Source organism: Dendrobium catenatum, unplaced genomic scaffold, assembly GCF_001605985.2.
Source record: "Dendrobium catenatum unplaced genomic scaffold, ASM160598v2 fragScaff_scaffold_43, whole genome shotgun sequence".
In the NCBI taxonomy this organism is placed as follows: Eukaryota; Viridiplantae; Streptophyta; class Magnoliopsida; order Asparagales; family Orchidaceae; genus Dendrobium; species Dendrobium catenatum.
The window spans coordinates 2,311,484-2,330,428 of NW_021318505.1; the positions used below are offsets into that span (position 1 = coordinate 2,311,484).

At 35.2% G+C, this 18,945-nt stretch overlaps 3 protein-coding genes across 3 annotated transcripts; 1 reads left to right on the top strand and 2 right to left on the bottom strand.

Annotated features, from left to right (window-relative positions):
- Positions 1-2,466: 2,466 nt before the first annotated feature.
- On the top strand, positions 2,467-4,292 carry LOC110111068. Its single transcript, XM_020842761.2, has one exon. It carries the CDS (start codon positions 2,764-2,766, stop codon positions 3,988-3,990), a length of 1,227 nt encoding a protein of 408 aa, XP_020698420.1. The 5' UTR covers positions 2,467-2,763; the 3' UTR covers positions 3,991-4,292.
- An 8,729-nt stretch (positions 4,293-13,021) lies between these two features.
- Positions 13,022-13,456, bottom strand: LOC110111069 (protein PELPK1). The gene has a single exon (XM_020842762.1). It carries the CDS (start codon positions 13,454-13,456, stop codon positions 13,022-13,024), a length of 435 nt encoding a protein of 144 aa, XP_020698421.1.
- A 2,112-nt stretch (positions 13,457-15,568) lies between these two features.
- LOC110111067 (3-isopropylmalate dehydrogenase 3, chloroplastic-like) lies at positions 15,569-17,292 on the bottom strand. The gene is made up of 6 exons (XM_020842760.2): positions 17,134-17,292; positions 16,683-16,799; positions 16,359-16,466; positions 16,204-16,257; positions 15,967-16,119; positions 15,569-15,865 (listed from the first exon to the last, which is right to left on the bottom strand). Exons 2-6 carry the CDS (start codon positions 16,791-16,793, stop codon positions 15,785-15,787), a joined length of 507 nt encoding a protein of 168 aa, XP_020698419.1. The 5' UTR covers positions 16,794-16,799; positions 17,134-17,292; the 3' UTR covers positions 15,569-15,784.
- Between the last annotated feature and the right edge of the window lie 1,653 nt (positions 17,293-18,945).

Consider the following 18,945-nt stretch of genomic DNA (forward strand, 5'->3'; position numbering starts at 1 on the left):
GACCACCACCTGACGCTGTTGCTCCGCCAGACCACCACCTGAGGTTTGGACTTCTGCCGGACCACGACTTAAGGCCCGGACTCCGCCCGACCTCCATCACAAAACAACGGCCTTTCTGACCCCAATCTCCTGTTGATTACGGTCCTCCCGACCTCCGTCAACTACTACGGTCACTCCGACCTCCATTACATGACAACATTCTTTATGACTCCAGTATCCTACCGACTACGGTCCCTCCGACCTCCGTCGCCTACTGCGGTCCGTCTGACCTCCATTAACAGACAACGGTCTTTCTGACCCCGGTCTTCTGCCGACTACGGTCCTTCCGACCTCCGTCGCCTACTATGGTCCGTCCGACCTCCATCAACAGACAACGTCTTTCTGACCCCGGTCTCCTGCCGACTACGGTCCTTCCGACCTCCGTCGTCTACTATGGCCCTTCCGACCTCCATTAACAAACAATGGTCTTTCTAACCTCGGTCTCCTGCCGACTACGGTCCTTCCGACTAAACAAACATGTATATGTAACTCCTACCATATAATGCAATATATATGATGTATATTTGCTACATCAATACTAGGCCTTCTCCAAAGGAAGTGCCTCATTTGTAATCGACTGCAAATATTAGTGGATTCATTCAAACTGGGGCAGGCCCCTTGATTTTTTCCACTTTTCAGGGGTTTTCCACGTAAAAACTATGGTGTCTCTTATGAATGTTTCACCCCCTCTCTTATCTGCTTGTGTGCTGAATATTCGTACAATGATAAGACGTTAAACCATATATTCCAAGACGTTAAACCATAGCTTTTTAGCTCCAAAATTTATAGTTAAAAAAAATTATATTAAAAAATTGCTTTAAAAAATAGTAACAAACAATAAGAAAGTCATACCAAATAAAACATTAGACTTCGTTTTGGACAGTTTTTTTATTGCTTTTTAAAGCTTTTTTTAGTAAAAAAAAATTTTAAAACTAATTTTTTTTTTTATTTTAGCAAGCTGTCCAAAAAGCAATAAAAAAGTTGTTCAAAATGAAGTCTAATATTTTATTTGGTATAAATTTTTATTATACTAAATAGCCAAATAAAAATTATCATTTCGTTCTAAAAAATAAGAAAATGAGAAAGATATCACAAATTATCTATGGCTTTTATGATTTTATTATTATTATTATTTTTAATTCCTACTTGATGCAGCATTTATTTCTTTTAGAACAGCCATAGATAACCAATGCCTACCAACCTCAAAAGAATGGAACCATTGACTTCATTGTAATTATTAATTTCCCTATTTTTTTTTTGGGGAAAAATATAATAAAAATAATTTCTCACATCCCCATTACTACACTAGCCTAGCCAAACAATGCACGTTATCTAGTTACTAGCCAGGCATTAAAAATTTGATCCGATAAGATAATTTAAAGTTAAATTTCAAATTATTAAAAACTTATAAAATTAATATTTTAGAAAAATAAAAATATAAAAAATATTAAGAGCATATCATAATTTTTATAAGATAAAAAAAAAAAATTAGAAACATATGAACTTTTATTTTAATTAATTAACCAGCCTATTAAGATAAAAGTTGAAACAAGAATTAATACCTCTACTATTTTGCTTATAAATAGTATTTATAAATAATTGAGGGTTTGTTTGGGAAGACCATAAATTTATGAAAAGTTGGTTATAAAATTGTTATAATGAAAATAAAATTTTTTAAAGCTACTATAATTTTTTTTCCTAACATAAAAATTTCTTAAAAACAATAAGAAAACACACACACACACACACATATATATATATATATATAATGTGAGTAATTAGTTATTTTTATGTGATAATATTAACACTGAAATAAATAAATAATTTAATTTGAGGTTCCATTATGAATTAGAAAACACAACCCAATTTTGGATGATGAGAGTTTAGTGTTGGAACTTGGAAGAGTTCGAATATCTCCTTAATTTGAGAGAGCAAAATAACAAATTGTGAGTATGCTATTCTAATATTCTTTGAAGGTAAGAGAAGACGGTAGAGCGGAGAAATTATTACGCGCATTAACTGGATTCCATTCGGAAGCAAATCAGAATGCGTCATGTCATCATTTTGCTGTATACTGAGTTATATGGCTCATTCTGATTTGCCTCCAGATGGTCCGATGACTGCAAATAATAATTTCTCGATGGAGTGACTCATATTTGATGCGATTGATGGTGATTGGACAATGACTGAAGTCAAATGTCGATTAATGGAACTTGAAGATACTCAATTCATTGTAGATGATAGTGTTCGTTAATAGGAGATGACAGAATCGGTGGCTCTCGGTTTCGATCAACGGGAAAGCTAACAATGACTTTTGTCGACAAAGACTTGCTAGAAATCATTAATGATTCTTCTAAGTCTAAAAAATCTCTCCAATTTAAATCTCTATGTCAAATGTGAAATAAAAGTCTATTTTGATTATAATATGTGACTCAATTTTTTCTCTGATTTTATAATTCGTATGGCAAATCAATGATTTAACCCAATTACGTATCCATTTCATTTTCCAGATGCATTGTCACGTGCTGGACCTGCTCTAACCTGTTAAAGTGGTTCGGCACCCAAATGGCCAAATCAATCCGCCTCTATATAAACGAACCCAGCCGCGCCGAATTACTGCATTTCATAATTTTTGTTTTCTGTTCTGAGTTCTCTTTCAACTCAGCTTCTTGATCGCGAGATCGATCCGGCGGGAGTGTTTGTTCATCTCCCGATTGATGTTCAATGAGTGCGTCGGCCTGCATCGACAATGTGGGAGTGTTGCCGGAGAATTTTATCGATTGCACGCTTCCGTACGCTTCATCGGGCTGGCTGAGCCCGAGGATCTCATTCAGCCGTGACTTGGCGGATGATCGAGGTAGGAATGACGACGGGAAGGCGGATCTGGAAAGATCTGGGAAGGATTTTGTCGAATTTGAATTCCGGCTTGACGATACCGTAAAAATGCTTACCGCTGACGAGCTATTTTCCGACGGGAAGCTGATTCCGCTCCAGCTTGCTCCGACTAGGCCCGCGAAGAGGAGCCCTGCGGATGTCAGGTCACCGGTGCCGATTAGTTTGTGGCGCAGGGTGGAGATCAATGGTCCTGATCTTTATGCTTTTTCGCCCAAGGCGCCCAGGTGTTCGAGCCGGTGGAAGGAGTTGCTTGGCTTGAAGAAAGCGCAGAGCTCAAAGCCTGAGCGTCAGAATGCCTCGCCCACAACTTCCAAGGGTTCCAACGGAAAATCACTGAAACTATTTCTTCACCGAAATCCCAAGTCTTCCTCGAGCGACTCCTCACTTAACCTTCCACTACTCCGGGACTCCGATTCGGAGTCGGCATCCATTTCAGCTCGCGTTTCACTCTCCTCTTCATCCTCCTCTGGCGCTGACCCTGAGGATCTCCCACGTTTATCCCTCGATTCTGAAAAGATTAATCCAGCACCCATCTCGCTGTGCCATAATCCGCCTCGGTATAGGGTCGCAAATACTAGATCGCTGAAGATTCGTCGTCCTCCTGCATTGCCTGCGGAAGGCAACAAGACCGTGCGGGTTCCGGAATCAGCCACGGATGGCCCAATGGCAGTGAGAGTTGGCCGGAGCACTATACGGCCCTCTCGAGAACCAGGCGATCGACCCTCACCTCGGGGGTCATCAGTGGACAGCCCGCGTCTTAATGCATCAGGAAAAGTTATTTTCCAGGGACTGGAGAGAAGCTCAAGCAGTCCGAGTACCTTTAATGGAGGCTTCCGACCTCGACCGCGTGGAATGGAGCGATCCTACTCCACCAATGTAATGGTTACGCCGGTTCTCAATGTTCCCGTGTGCACTCTCCGCGGTTCGGCCAAGTCGATTTCTGTGTTCGACTTCGGTCAGCTCTTTGCTCCCCAGAAGAAGGAGAAAGAGGGCTCATCCGCAGCAAAGAACGGCTTCGCCAAAACGAAGTGCGAGAAAGCAGTACCCAGGAATTGATTAGGTAAGTGATTCCCTACAAAAAAAAAAAAAAAACTCACTGAAACCCGGGAACAAAAATCACTCTGACTTGTTTGTTTGCATCTATTTGTTTTCAAATCCAACTCTTCTATTTGGTTTTTATTGTAAATATTAGTCCTTCAGGGAGGGTTTTTTTTGGCTGTTCTCCTCGCTTCTTGCAGGATCCCCTGTTCTTCTTCCCGGGCTCTGTGAGCTCCATCGTTTTCTGAGATTTAACTGTTAGCTTTTCCCTTGAACATGTCTATCAAATATTTCCATAAATGCATTTTTCTTCTTTGATCTATCGCCTTGCCCCCGGCCTTCTCAGAGGACCGTTGCATGTGCGCGAATTGAGCCTTCACTGTTTTCCATGTGCTTATGCGTAGATGGTGCCTCGGGCTAGGTAGGAAGACTTCGTTATTCCATTTACCAGAAAGTAACTTGAAGATTATCCCGTGATGCGAGGCTGCGAGCACTGTTTCCATACGAAATTTCGATAAAAAATTTATTATAAACTAATTATAATAACTATTTTAAAACATCAAATCTCTCAAATTTGAGCAAACCAGTGTTTAAGGAGAAGACAAAAAGAAATCAGTATTAGACAAAAAGCTGCTCATTAAAAAATTGTCAATAATCTTGTACTTCGCTTACTTTTTTTTTCAGTTTTTCTTAACTCTGCTTTTTAGAAAGTTAATTTTTTTCATAGTTTCAGAAACATATGTCGTGTGTGGACAGAAATTATTTTAACAATCAGATCTTTAGAATAATAATTATAAAAACCAAAAAATAATATTCACAAAAAATTGTTAAAAATTTACTTCCATGTAACAACTCAGGTACATTGCCTAAACTTGACACTGCCACACTTGATATTCAGTGTTCACAAATTCGAGTTAAATTTTCAGATAAAAAATTCATTAGCATTGATTTTATATTCATGAAATTTATTTTTAATGATTATACAAAACATATATTACATAAAAAATTTAAGGAAATCTAAAATTCATTATGATATGAAACTTAGAAATCTTTTGAAAACCCTTCTTTCTTTTTTATGTTACAATTTGGGTTCATTTGTGTTGAAGTCTCATTTTACCTTTGCTAAGAGACATGATATTAGGAAGTAAAGATTGTAATGAGCCTTTTTTGTTGGCATTAGGTTGTTAGTTTGGATTATTAGGCTGTCTGAATATTTCTTGTAGTTAGGGCAACGTGAAGAAATGTGAAATACATCTTTTTGGAGCTGAGGCTCTCTCCATTAAAGTTCTTATTCATGTAATATTAAACCAAACAGTCATGAACCATAAGGTTAATGCCTTAGCGGTTGTTGCATGCTAGAATATATGAGGCGATATAGTTAGAAAATTTTCGTCTCAGCATTGTACGGATATCCGGCACACAAATAGAAGAAAAATATAACAATATAATTTTTACGTGGAAACCCTGAAAAGGGAAAAATCATGGAGTCACGTCCATTTGAAAGGATTTCAATAGTGTTTACTTAGATTACAAGTGACTGACTCGTTCCTGAAATTGAGGATGATCAGATTATAATAATAAACTCTCGGGTAGAAATTCAATTATAAACGGAGATCGGAAATTCGGCGACATTTGGTGGTCGGGCTAAAATCCATCTTCAATTGACAGTCAGACAGAAATACGACGTTAGTCGAGTACTGTCGTGCAGAACTCTGGCGTTAGTCGGCAGCTGGGCAGAATTTCGGCTTCAGTTGGCGACCAGGCAGAACTCCGACATTGGTCAGCTACTGGGTAGAAGTCCAGTGGTGGTCGAGGAGGAGTCCAGTGGCAAGAAAGCTCTCTTCCTTCTTTTATCTTCTTTTTATTCTCTTCTTGCTTGGGTCCCCTCTCATGATAAATGATGGGTCTATTTATAGTTTTCTAAGAGTGACATGACCAATAAATAGGCAGAAGATCAAGAGTAAATTGGAAATGGTTTAAATAAACGGTCGTTGAATCCATTGATAGACAGTTTATTGGGCATTTGAAGGTCCTAATGATTTCACAATTCGACTCGTTGGGCTCATTGGATTCGTCTCGTTGAGCCGCTCGATTCGAATATAAGCATGTCACATTTAGAAACCATTTGGTAATCCAAATTGTAGTTTGAACACTCCAAATGTGCTTTGGGTCTTTGATTTAGATTCATTTGGGCTAATATTGAGTTGAATTTGGTGTCGACGTTCAATTCTACTTTAAGTTTACTGAAATCTGAGTTCATATAATTTGCAATTTAATTTTAGAAATTTCCAACTTAATTTTGCTTCGAGATTCGTCCCCCATCAAAAAAATTCTTTGATGATATATCTATGGCAATATTCACAAATCTGAAAAATGTTATAAAAAGGATGCGTATATCTTCTTCCTATCGTCCAACTCCAAAACAAAATTGCTCAGCCTTCAGATAATGTTAAACGTGTACAGGCATAAGAATAATGGCTCGTCATTTTTGCTGGCCATCTACATTAGTCTCGTACGATTATACTGTTGCATCATAGAGAGTGCTCGCCATTTCTGAATCCATTTAATTGTGGAATTGGGAAGCCGAGCACTGTTTGCGCTGTGGGCGACGGCATGTGCTCTGATGGTTTCTCTGTGCTGCCACTGTTTCTTCCTGTTTCTGAATAGTTCAGAAACAGGAAATGGGCTCTACACATTCATTTTTTGTTTCTACCTTTCCGAGTTTCTCATATGGAAATAAGAGGCAATAGAGCTATTTAAAGATGCAATGTGTTTTCAGAGTAGCTGAAGCTACAGAGCAGGGCGGGATGGGTGCAGAATCGAGTGAATTTGGACATGCAAAAAAAGGGAAGAAAGGCAGAAAGCCAGTGGTGGCTATGATGCTGTTTGGGCTGAAGCAACATTGCCCGGAGCCCGTAAAAGAAAGATCAAATCAGGGGTGGTATATCGGCAAAAAAAAAAAAGTTGATCGGGGACGAATCTCGAGGCAAAATCAAGTTGGAAACTTTGAGAATTATATCGGGGATCATTTGAACTCTGATTTTAGTTAAATTATAGTTGAACTGAACGTCTCGAAAATATGAATTCAACGACACCAAATTCGACTCAATCCTAGCCAAAATGAGTCCAAATCAAAGACCCGAAGAACGTTTCGAAGGTTCAAATCATAATTTGGAATACCAAATAGTTTTCAAACATAACATGCTTATAGTCGAATCGAGCGGCTCGACGAGACGAATACAATGAGAGCAAGAACGCCAAATTCTGATATCAGTAAGACATTCAAATGTCTGATAAATTGTCCATAATCAATAGAATTAACATTGGTGATCCATTCAAACCACTCTCAATTTATCCTTGATTTTTCTTCTATTTTTTGGTCATATCACTCTAAGAAAATTATAAATAGACCCCTCATTTCTCATTTGGGGGTCCCGAGCAGAAAGAAAAGGAAGAGCTCTCTTGCCACCAAACTCCTCCTCGATCACCGCTAGACTTCAACCCGGCCACCGTCTGATGCCAGATTGCAGCCCGGCCACCAACAACTGATGATAGATTTATGCCCGGCCATCAACTAACGTGTATTTTCTGCCCGACCACCAACTCGCACTGGACTTCCACTCGGCCGCCGACTGACGTCGAACTTCCAAATTTTGAATCCAAGACACAACAAGGAGAGAGATTGATTTCAGCAAACTAGAATCCTAACAGCCAAAATCAAGCTTGGGTGAAGCCACAGGAGGAGAAGAAAAAGTCCCAATCAAAGCAGAGGTAACTACCAAAAAAAAAAAAAAACCTTAGAGAAATCATGGTCCGAACCCACCATGAAATAGTGCTAACCAAATCCTTCAAGTCAGGCAAGTTGGACCAATCTTTGGGGGCCAAGGAGATGTTTGTTGCACAGGTAGGTACGTGAACCTGAGCTATAGGAAAGTGGTCCAACCATTTAGCATTTACAAATGCTCTATCTAATTTAATGAATCAAACCAAATATTATAGTAAGATAGGCCCCTAACTTGAGCTCGATTAATTATTCGGGTTCGAATTTAAGCTCAAGCTTTATTTCACGGTTTAAGATGGCTCATTTATTATTAAAAATAGAAAATGATTGTGATTTAAATAGTTCTTATAATAAAATGATGAAATAATGATAAATTAAAATAAAAATAATCAAGAATTGCTTAATATAAAAAAGTGATGTAACAGTTTCACACATTTTAGCTACTTTGTATTTTAAATCCCGAATGTTGATATATTTTAGGTTCATCTTATACTAATTATTTTTTAAGTGAGCCGGCTCACGAGCTAATGAGTCGAGTCATGGCTGACTCAAGCTTAGCTCGTTAGCTCATCGAGTTCGGATCATGAGCCACTTATTGATTCCGCTTAAGCCGACTCACAAATCCGCTTGACTCACTTACACAAGAAGGAGCTCGTTAGTTCATCGAGCTCGGATCACGAGACAATTATTGAGTCTAACTGAGTCTTCTAGCAATAGTGGGGTTTTGAGACAACCTGTAGGCTTTTGGGCCTGTTAATCTGAATTTCAGCCTTCTACCCTCTTAGGAGATTTGTTTAGCTTTCTTTATATATTTTAATAAAAAAAAAATTAAAATTCATAAATTTGAGATTATTTATTTAGTAAAAGTGAAATAGAGTGTTGATTTATTTAGATAAAGATAATTCAATTATTAAAGATTATTGGTTTAATTTTGATTGTATTTAAATTATTTTTATAAATCTTTTTAACTATATACATATGTCAAATATTAGTATAAATAGGGTCCACTCTTCCGCTCAATTGGAGAATATGAGATTACAAAGTTAACAAGAAGTAGCTTGATTTTTGTGTACGTAGTAGAAATTGTTAGAGAAGTAGTTTAGGGTGATGACGATAGTCAGGAAACGATGGTTGGATGAAGTAGGTCAGATGATGACAATCTAGAGATGGCTTCTAGTTAGGGGTGTAAACGAGTCGAGTCGAGCTCGAGTCAGGAGTTGTTCGAGCCGAGCTCATCTGTCAAAAGTCGAGCTCGAGCTCGACTCGACCGAGAAAAGAAAAGCTCGTCGAGCTCTCGAGCTCGACTCGACAAAGAAAAAAAAAATTCCCTCGTCACTGCTCACGTCTGCATCCGTCGTCTCTTCCCTCGTCGCCGCTTGCATCCCCATCGTCTCCAATGTCGCATCCACGACATCGCCGCTCGCGTCCGCTTCTGTCGCCAATGTCGCGTCCGTCGATGCTCGCGATCGAGTCCGTCACGACAGAGAAAAATTGGACGGAGAACCGTCCGTCTGAGCAATGAATAATACAAAAAAAAAAAAAAAAAAAAAGACGCTGAACAATCGAAGATAAACTGCTCTCTTTGAAGGATACAAAACTCCAGGAAACACATGCATTCTGAATAAACATAAGCTTGAAGAAGGAGATTCCCTGATTTCATGGAATAAACGATAAGCTTCAACTTTCATGTTATCCGGCTTCGCCAACATTTTTCCCGCTGTAATTTCCTTTTTCCCGCGTCGGTGGTCGCTTCCCTGATTTCATATGCCCGCCGCAGTTTCATTTTTCCAGCGAAACGAGCTGCTCGACGAGCTCTCGAGCCGATCAACTGTCTGTTCGAGCTCGAGCTCGATAAGCTTCCGAGCTCGAAATTGTGTTCGAGCTCGACTCGCGAGCTCGATAAGATCGACTCGTCGAGCCTGTTGTCGAGTCGAGCTCAAGCCGGCTCACGAGCCGGCTTGACTCGGTTGCACCCCTACTTCTAGTTAATGAAAGTCAGATGACATTGACTAGGTGACGACAATTATTGGTTGTAAAAAAATTAGAGTCGAACATTATGTAGAGCTTTGGGCTATTCAGATCTTCAAATTATCCCCAATTTTACGTCTAGGTACTAGCTCCTCTTCATAAAGAGAATGGGGTTCTATGAGTCTATTTATAATTTTTTAGACTGAAATTTCATAAATTTAGGATTTGGTATCTCAAAACACTATATTGGACAATTCCATTAGATCGTTCATTTATTTATTTTTTAAGTAAACAAATGAGTGCATGGTTTTGCAATCTTAATAATAATCTCAACTATATAAGTAGGCGTATTTTGGTCGTCTAATTAATATCACAAACTTTTTCAACTATGCTTTAAGTGCTTGATTGGGCTTATTGAGAGTCATTAAGTTCTTATCATCCATATAGGGGCGCCAATATTTGAAACGACTCGAAAATTTGACACGAAAATTTTGGGTTCGGGTCAACCTGAACCGGGTTGGGGTTCGTGTTAAGGATCTTGGCCCATTTGCAAAATTGGGTCGGGTTCGAGTTGACCAGAAAACTCGAAATCAACCCGGTTTGACTCATTTTTAATTGATTTAGGAGGGTTTTAAAAGATTGTTATGAAATAAGTAAATGTTATTTCCAAAAAATAACAAACCATGTTGCCCAAACTGAATTTAGCTTAATTTATTTTAAATTGATTGAAATAAATCTTACATTAATTCGATTTATGTTTAAATAAATTAAATTAAATAAATTAGTAAAATATATCCGAAGCAGGTCGGATTCGGTTTTTGGAGTTTGGGTTGATCTAGACCCAAAGCGGGTTGGGTTCGGGTCTGAAAAACTGACCCGTTTGTAAAAACGGGTCAGGTCGAACAGTGACATGTCAATTCTGGATTGTGCCCGAACCAGACCCGTGACCTGATTTTGACAGCCCTACATCAAGGCATCTAATTTGACTATAAATTTGCTAAAATTAAAAAAAAAAAAGTAAAAACTATAAATTTGCTAAAATTTAAAAAAAAAAAGTAAAAAAAAAAGGCAAAAAATATATTTTTATAAATTTGCTAAAATTGAAATTTGGATTATCCTGAACTTAATTTTAAAACTTTTTAATTTAACAATTTATCAAATGAATTTTCTGCTGATGGTTAATTTTTCATTTTTTTTTTCTTTCGTCATACAGAATATATTTTTCATAGCAATCATTTTTTTTTTCTATTTCTTTAGGAAATGTTTACCTTTATGTATTAAAAGTTTAGAGCAAACCAAATAAAATTTTTCTATATATATTTTTCAAAATTTCTAAGTATTTGATTGAAAGAAAATTAGAATGAAACTAATACTTTGTTGATGGATTTAGAACTTCCGATTCATATAATTCGAAATTCATATTTCATACAAAGCAAATTGACGAATTCAAAATTAAAAAAAAAAAAAATGTAAGTTTCCAAGAGGTCACCTATCCTACTATTGTTTTTATAAAAGCACAATTAACTTTGAAATTTTAATTGAAATTCTAATTATTACACTGAAAAATGTAAGGATTTACTAAGAATGCAATATGCGATATAAAGATTTTAGTTTTTAATAATTTATATAATATATTAGATACTAAGAGTTAGTCAAATAAAGAGATAAAAGTAGTAAGGATTTAGTTCAAGTGAAGAATATTAAGGATGAAAATCAAAAAGTGTTTTATTAAAAGAGGATATTCAAAAAAGGTGGATGAGATATTTTTCTAAAGTTTTCAATAAATATTATGAGAATGTGATTGATTTTAGTGATCATAACACCATAAATGAAAATAAAGATTTTTGTTTTTATTGACATAAACTAAAGTTAGAGAGGCTTCAAAGAAAATGAAGTTTGGAAAAGCTGTTAGACCTGATGATATTCCAATAGAGGTGTGGAAATGGTTAGGAGATGAAAGAATTTCTTGGCTTAATAAATTTTTAATATTATTTTGAAGACGAAAAAGATGTGAGATGAGTGGAGAATGAGTGTGTTGATTTCTATTTTTAAAAATAAAGGCGATGCACTAGATTGTGTGATTATAGAATAATTAAGTTAATGTGTCATACTTTAAAACTATAGGAGAGAGTTATGGAGCATAGGTTGTGTCGTGATATTATTGTTTCTCAAAATCAATTTGGATTCATGCCGGATAAGTCTACTATGGAAGCTATCCATTTATTGAGAGGTTTGATGGAGAAGTATAGAGAGAATAATGAGGATCTACATAAGAGCACACGTTTTCGATATCTTGGGTCTATTGCGTAGAGTGACGGTAAAATAAACAGGGATATTATTAGTAGAATTCAAGTTGAATGGTTGAAGTGGAGGAATGCATCGGGCTTTTTGTGTGATAGAAAACGTCTCCCTCAAACTTAAGGAAAAATTCTTTAAGATGGTGGTTAGACCTGCAATGTTTTATGGTGTAGAAAGTTGACCATTTAAACAGAAGCATAATATTAAGTTAAGTGATGCAGAGATGATAATGTTCAGGTGGATGAGTGGCTTTACTCTTAGACATGATACGAAATGAGTATATACGTGAAAAGGTTGGAGTAGCTTTAGTGCAAGATAAAATTAGAGAGTTTCGCCGTAGATGATTTGGTCGCATAAAATGACGGCCTTCTGATGACCCAATCAGGAAAGTAGATATATTAGATTTGACTTATGTTAAGAAAGGTAGAAGTATACATAAAAAGACTCGATTAAAAATATTAGAAATGACATTTTTTTTTTAGATCTAAATAAGAATTTAACTCTCAACATGACACAATGAAGAAAAATGATTCATGTATCCGACCCCACCTAGTGGGATAAAGACTTGAGATTATCGTTGTTGTTGTATACTAAAAATCATCTCATTATTCAAGAGTTTAGCTTTATTTTCTTGTTATTTCTCAAAAATTTCTATTTCTGAACTATTTTCCAATTAATTATATTTAAGACAAAATTACAATAGAATAGGTATTTAGACATAGTGTACCCAATTTTCTAAGCACAACATTAATGACCTATTTTCTATTAATTAATTTAACAGAAGCATAAGCACAAATATAAAGATAAAAATAAAAAAATAAAAAAAATAAAAAAAATCAAAATAAAAAAGAAGCATAAGCACAAATATGCTTTTATTAATATTCTATAAATATGATTAAAAGGCGTACACATAGATAAATAAATACTCTATATCATAAAATAATCTCAAAATATGCCACTAAATAGTAAATATTATATATGACCAAAAAATGATCCATATATTTAATACAAGTTCGGAGCTTTGGGCAGAGGCGGCGGAAATGGGAGAAGATTCGGGGGAGCCGGAACTCCGGCGATCACAGGCGGAATTGCTTTGGGAAACGGCGGCACCTCCGGCTTCGGCAAGCTCGGAACTTTGGGCAGCGGAGGGCACTCGGACGGTGGAAGTGGGAAAGGATTCGCTCCGGTGATCACTGGAGGAAAAGCTGGCTTCGGAAAGCTAGGAACTTTGGGAAGCGGCGGCCACGCCGGTTTTGGGAGATCCCAGCCGTGTGGCAGTGGAGGAAACGCGAATTTCGGCAGAGCAGGGATTGAAGGCAGAGGAGGCAACTCCACCACCGGAGAGTCGAGCAAACGGCGAGCGGCGAGGGTTGTCGTACCGCGGCCGGCGAAGTAGAGTGAGATGAGGAAGAGAAAAGAGATTTTCTTGGAAGCCATGGCTGGTTCCATAGATCAAATTATATATTCGAGTGAGAGAGAGATCGATTGAAATTTGCTGAGGCGTGAGGTTCTTTATATAACATGCATGAGATGAGACGTTGGAAATTAACAAATATAGAAAAAATAATAATAAAAAAAGATATTACTCATTATTTAGATTTTTATTGAGATTAATAAGCTCTTAAGCTCAAATTATATTATGATATTTGCATATAACTTTTTAAATAAATTATTAAAATTATAAAATATTCTGACATAAAAATGATGAAAATAGTATCAAAATGATTTTAAATTAAAAAAATTAAGATATAAATAAATCGCTACATAAAAAATTATGAAAATATTATCAAAATGATTTTAAAATTTAGATATATATCTAAAAAAAATTAAAATTTTAAATTAAAAAAATAAGATATAAATAAATCGCTTATTTTTGAAAAGTTATATATATATATATATATATATCTTATGAATTAATATGTTATATTTTGATTTAGGAGATAACTTTCTTACTGCCTTTTAAAATAATTTTTTAATAAAAAATTAATTTTTGTACTAAAAAACTAATTTAAGATTCATTTGAAACGGCTTTTTTAATACTCATTAAAACAGCTTTTAGTACAAAAATTTTTGTACTAAAAAAACTGTTTTAAGGAAGAAGAAAGCAGTTTCAAATAAAATTTTAAACAATAAAAAAATCATCCCAAATGAAACCTTAGTCATTATATTTTGTGTGCAATGTTATCTGCTATTCTTCTAGAAAAGTAACACCACACCTAGAAGGAAGAGTACAATTTGGATTTTGGCTTTTTTTTATATGCCATTTGTTGCCAAGATCAATCAGTTATTCAAGACCAAAGAAAATCAAAGTATAAATTACCTGCTCTCTGATGTTGGGAATTTTAATTTTATATAAATAACCATGATAGAAAAAAAAAATACATACATTATTTATTTTATTAGAAAAAAAACATATTAAAAATATTGTTCCAGACCAAAATATATGGGATTCAAACTCATATTGCAACAAGATTCAAGTCCTATTAGATTAGGATTATAATAAAGTCATATTCTATTTAACTCTGCATTAAATCTCCATCAAAATAATATAATCTATAATACAAAATAGAAATATTAAAAAAAAAATACTCATATTTACTAAAATCACCACTGAAAGATTGACAACTCAATAATTTAAAAGCCTAATTTTTGATGTTCCAGTCTTAAAAAAAAAAAAAAAAAGATTAATACGCTCAAACATGTTCGGAAGTCAATCAGGAACCATCACGTCACACAATACAGTATATCAATCAGTTCTCTTTGAATGTTCCTCAATCAGTTCTTTAGCGCTTTTTTTTCTCAAATGAATATTTGGTTGCAATTATTTTGATAATGTGTATATCAAATATAATGTAAACTGAACATCTATATTTTTATTTCTTAAAACTAAGAGTAAATTAAATCAATGAAATCTCTTTTTTATATTTGGTTTACTACAAAATGAAATACACTATCTTTTGATGGAGAAATTATTATGTGCGGATTCCGAACGTATACATAGTGTACAGAAGTAGTGTACTTTTATACACAATGTGTATATACTATATAAACTCAAATATCCGAATGTAACTCTACATCTAGACTCCGCACGTAATAATTTATCCGTGAGGGTCATCATAGTGGTGTAGATGAAGGGGACAAAGGGCGTAGGGTTGCTAACAATTAGACTGGTCATGCAAGCATATCATAGTACAAATGAAGGAAAAGTTTTTTTGGGACATTTAGGCCATTTAAGACAAACTCACACACACAACGCATACACAAAGACTCGAAATCAAGATCTCTTAGTTGAAAGTCTAAGCTCTCAACAAACAGGTTAAGATGAGCTGTGTAAAGGAAAAGTAAATGACACATTCTTCTGAACTTAGAATTAAAAAAAGCTATTTTAACCTAATATAAGAGAAGAAAGGCAACCTATTCATCACTCTTTAAGAATGTTACCATATACCAAATAAATCTCTCAATATTGACAGAAAATAACTTTCAGCAAAAAAAAAAAAAATTATTTACTTTGCAAGTTAGTTTATGTAAAATCAACACTCCCTAGAGTTCAAATATCCATTAAATCTCAATAACCAAAAGTGGATTATTACCTTTTTATTCATAGAAAACTACTGCCTACAAAAATTCATTCATTACTTAGCTCTTACAGTAGAAAGATATCAATCAGGATCATTCCAACAATAACAGATGACATAAATCAAGAAAACATAATTCAACAATAAGATTCTTCCCCGCAGAATTGTTACCTGTAAGTAACTTATCTCAGCTTATAGCAACAATGGGATTCTTTGAATCCACAGATTTCAGTACTTCCTCTCCCATTCTCTTGCAACCCACAAGCACCTTAAAACACATAAAAAAAATCTTAATTTCTGTAACAAAACTAAGTTTTTTTCATAGAAAAAAAAAGGGAGGTGGATGTCAATAAAAAAAAAATCCATTACCATTCCAGAAGAATGTATATCACTAGTTCGAAAACCTTTATTAAGTGTTTCTATCACAGCAGCCTCAATCCTCCTTGCAGCATTCTCTTCACCAAGACCATATCGCAATAACATGGCAGCGCTGAGCACCGTCGCTAATGGATTTGCTTTGTCCTGCAAAGCAAGCACAAAAGTTTCATCCTTTTATGGATTAAATCAAAACAAGTTACATACAAGAAAATGATTTAAGAGTTTAACCTGCCCTGCAATATCAGGAGCTGACCCATGAATTGGTTCAAAAAGACCAGGTCCCTGAGAAATATAAATGTTAAAATGTCAAGCAGGTCCGTTGGGAAAATTCATTTCTTCAACATCATAGGAAAATCTTAATGAACATTAATGATTTAGCATACCGATTCACTGACACTAGCAGAGGGAAGCATTCCGATACTTCCAGTAATGATGGAAGCCTCATCAGATAATATATCACCAAAGATGTTGTTTGTAACTATCGTATCGAACTGCAGTGAGTTAATATTTTCAGGTTTAAATAAATCATCAAAAGTTTTGTTTGGGATGAGTTTTTTACTGTTTCTTGAAGCAACTTTTAAGAATAAAATTTAAATTTTTTGTATAAAAAAGCTGCTTCAAAAAGCAGTAAAAAAGCCATCCCAACCGAAGCAATATATGTTCATTGTATAGAATAAACATAAGAATAATTGACATGGAGGAAAAACCTGTCTTGGATCTCGAATCAATTGCATTGCTGCGTTATCAACATACATGTGAGAGAGTTGTACATCAGAGTATTCTGATGCAATTTCGTTCACTCTTTTCCTCCAAAGCATGGATGCCTGCCAAAATTCATAAGCATCATCACAAATGTACTAAGAAAAACTTGAAAATAGTGAAGATTTAAGTGCAGCAGCTAAAAAAGGGTAGAAAAAAAGAGGTTGGCACTTGCCGAGCACTTGAATTAATAATTTTTTGATATGCAACTCATTAACAAGTCAATACAAAACAACATGCATTTTCCCATAATGTTATTGTTATATGTTCATTTCTTGGTATGTTTTTGATATGCAGATTTCTTTCTTCTTTTTTTCCTACTTAGATTATCGCATGCATTTGCACAGATACAGCCAAAAAAGTTAGATTGATTGGAAAAATAGCACACTAGAACGGTACCTCCAAAACATTTGCTTTGTCAACGGAGCATAGTTTGCTCTGTCGCTTTCGAGCGATCTCAAAAGCCACACGTGCAATTCGATCAATCTGAATTCAACAAATTCTTGTTGAGAAAGCTAGAATACAGTTGTTCATAAGTAAATAAATTCATATCTATAATTCAAAATGAAGGCAACACCTAGTATTGATTTATATAAAAATGTATACAAAATTGGTCAATCGACAAGTTGCTGTCTGTCACAATATTAGATGACTTTCCTCTCACATAAGCAAAAGCATAGTTCGGTATTTGATCATTCAGAACTCTGCTGATTAATGCATATTTTGCTAAGGAGATGCACAAAAAGGATTTCCATGAAAACAACGTTTTAAATTCAAAGACTGCATGGTTATTTGAGGGGGAAAAATAGCTCATAAAAGCAGTATAAAAAAGGTTCATAATATAATGCATAAATAAAGGCACCATAATCCAGATAATTTACTATAGCAATAAATAAGTTTTTACAAACCACATGCAATAATGGAAATAAGCAGTGTGATGTGGGCTACGAAAATCCGCACCTAGCCCTTTTTTTGTTAACTAGGAGAGTTTTAATGAATTAGATTCCAAGTTAAATTTTTAAAAGGTAGATTGATTTTAGATAAGACACCATCAAGAGATTTTGCTCTCATTTTGTGAGTATATTATGATATGAGGTCTAGTTTTCTATAGGCGTAAGCCCCTATACTTAATTACCCTCCTGGTAACGAGAGAGCAATTTCGATTAAGGCTAGTCATTAGACATGCACGAAGTACCCAGCATATATTAGCAGTAGTTTTCAGAGTTTGGAAATTGGATTCTTAGGGTTTCCAAAATTTGAAATTTTTCACGATATATTTAAAGTGGATGATGGGAGAAAGATGACGGGCCCGATCAATATCTCATGGTTCTGTAGTCCATGACTGTTATGATCCATAGTCTACTTAGTCAAAAGAGGTAGTCGATTCAAACTAATCTAAAGATCCTTGTTGATAGTCATAGTTTGCATCATCGAAGGGTATCTTGTAGACTTGTAGTAAATGTTTGCCTAAGATGACATGTTTGAGTCAACATTAGCAAAAAAAGGGCTGTGCATATCAAATATACCGTATGATTCATTACTCAAGAATTTAAGCCAACAATGGGGATCATACATGCTCTGGTCATGACCATAATTTAGTGGTAATATTTAGCGACAAAATCACCCGGTTAAAGAGCCCTAGTCATAATCATTTGTGTCATTTGGCGGCAAAACCATCAATTAGAAGATACGTGCCACGTCCTTATTGGAAAAAGATGGTTTGAGAATCAATCTTAGCGATATATCTAACATAACATTCGCTCTTTGTGAGCTGATGTTATTTTCAAATTTACCGCCCATGACAAACTTGTTGCGAAAAGGCAGATGAATTTTAGCTATAGATTTTTTAGGTGTTCAATTTCACTTGAATATTTAGAATTTTGAAGAATATTAGATTTGATATTTTAATTAAACTTGGGTCCCCTAACAATTAACTTTGGGATTTAAGGAGTTTTTAAAAAAAAAATTTATGTAGATCCCTCGGATTGAGATTCACATTTAACACGGCCATCATCAAGGTGACACTAAAGTCACATTAAATATATCTATATTTTGCATTATAGTTCAATATATTATGAGCATAGGGTTCCCTCCGGTTAAGATTTTCTATCAACAAAGTCATCATTATGGTGACGCTGAAGTCACTTATAAAATTCTTGCATTTTCTTCAGGGTTTGAGAATGTTTTATTTATATAGAATCCCATTCGGTT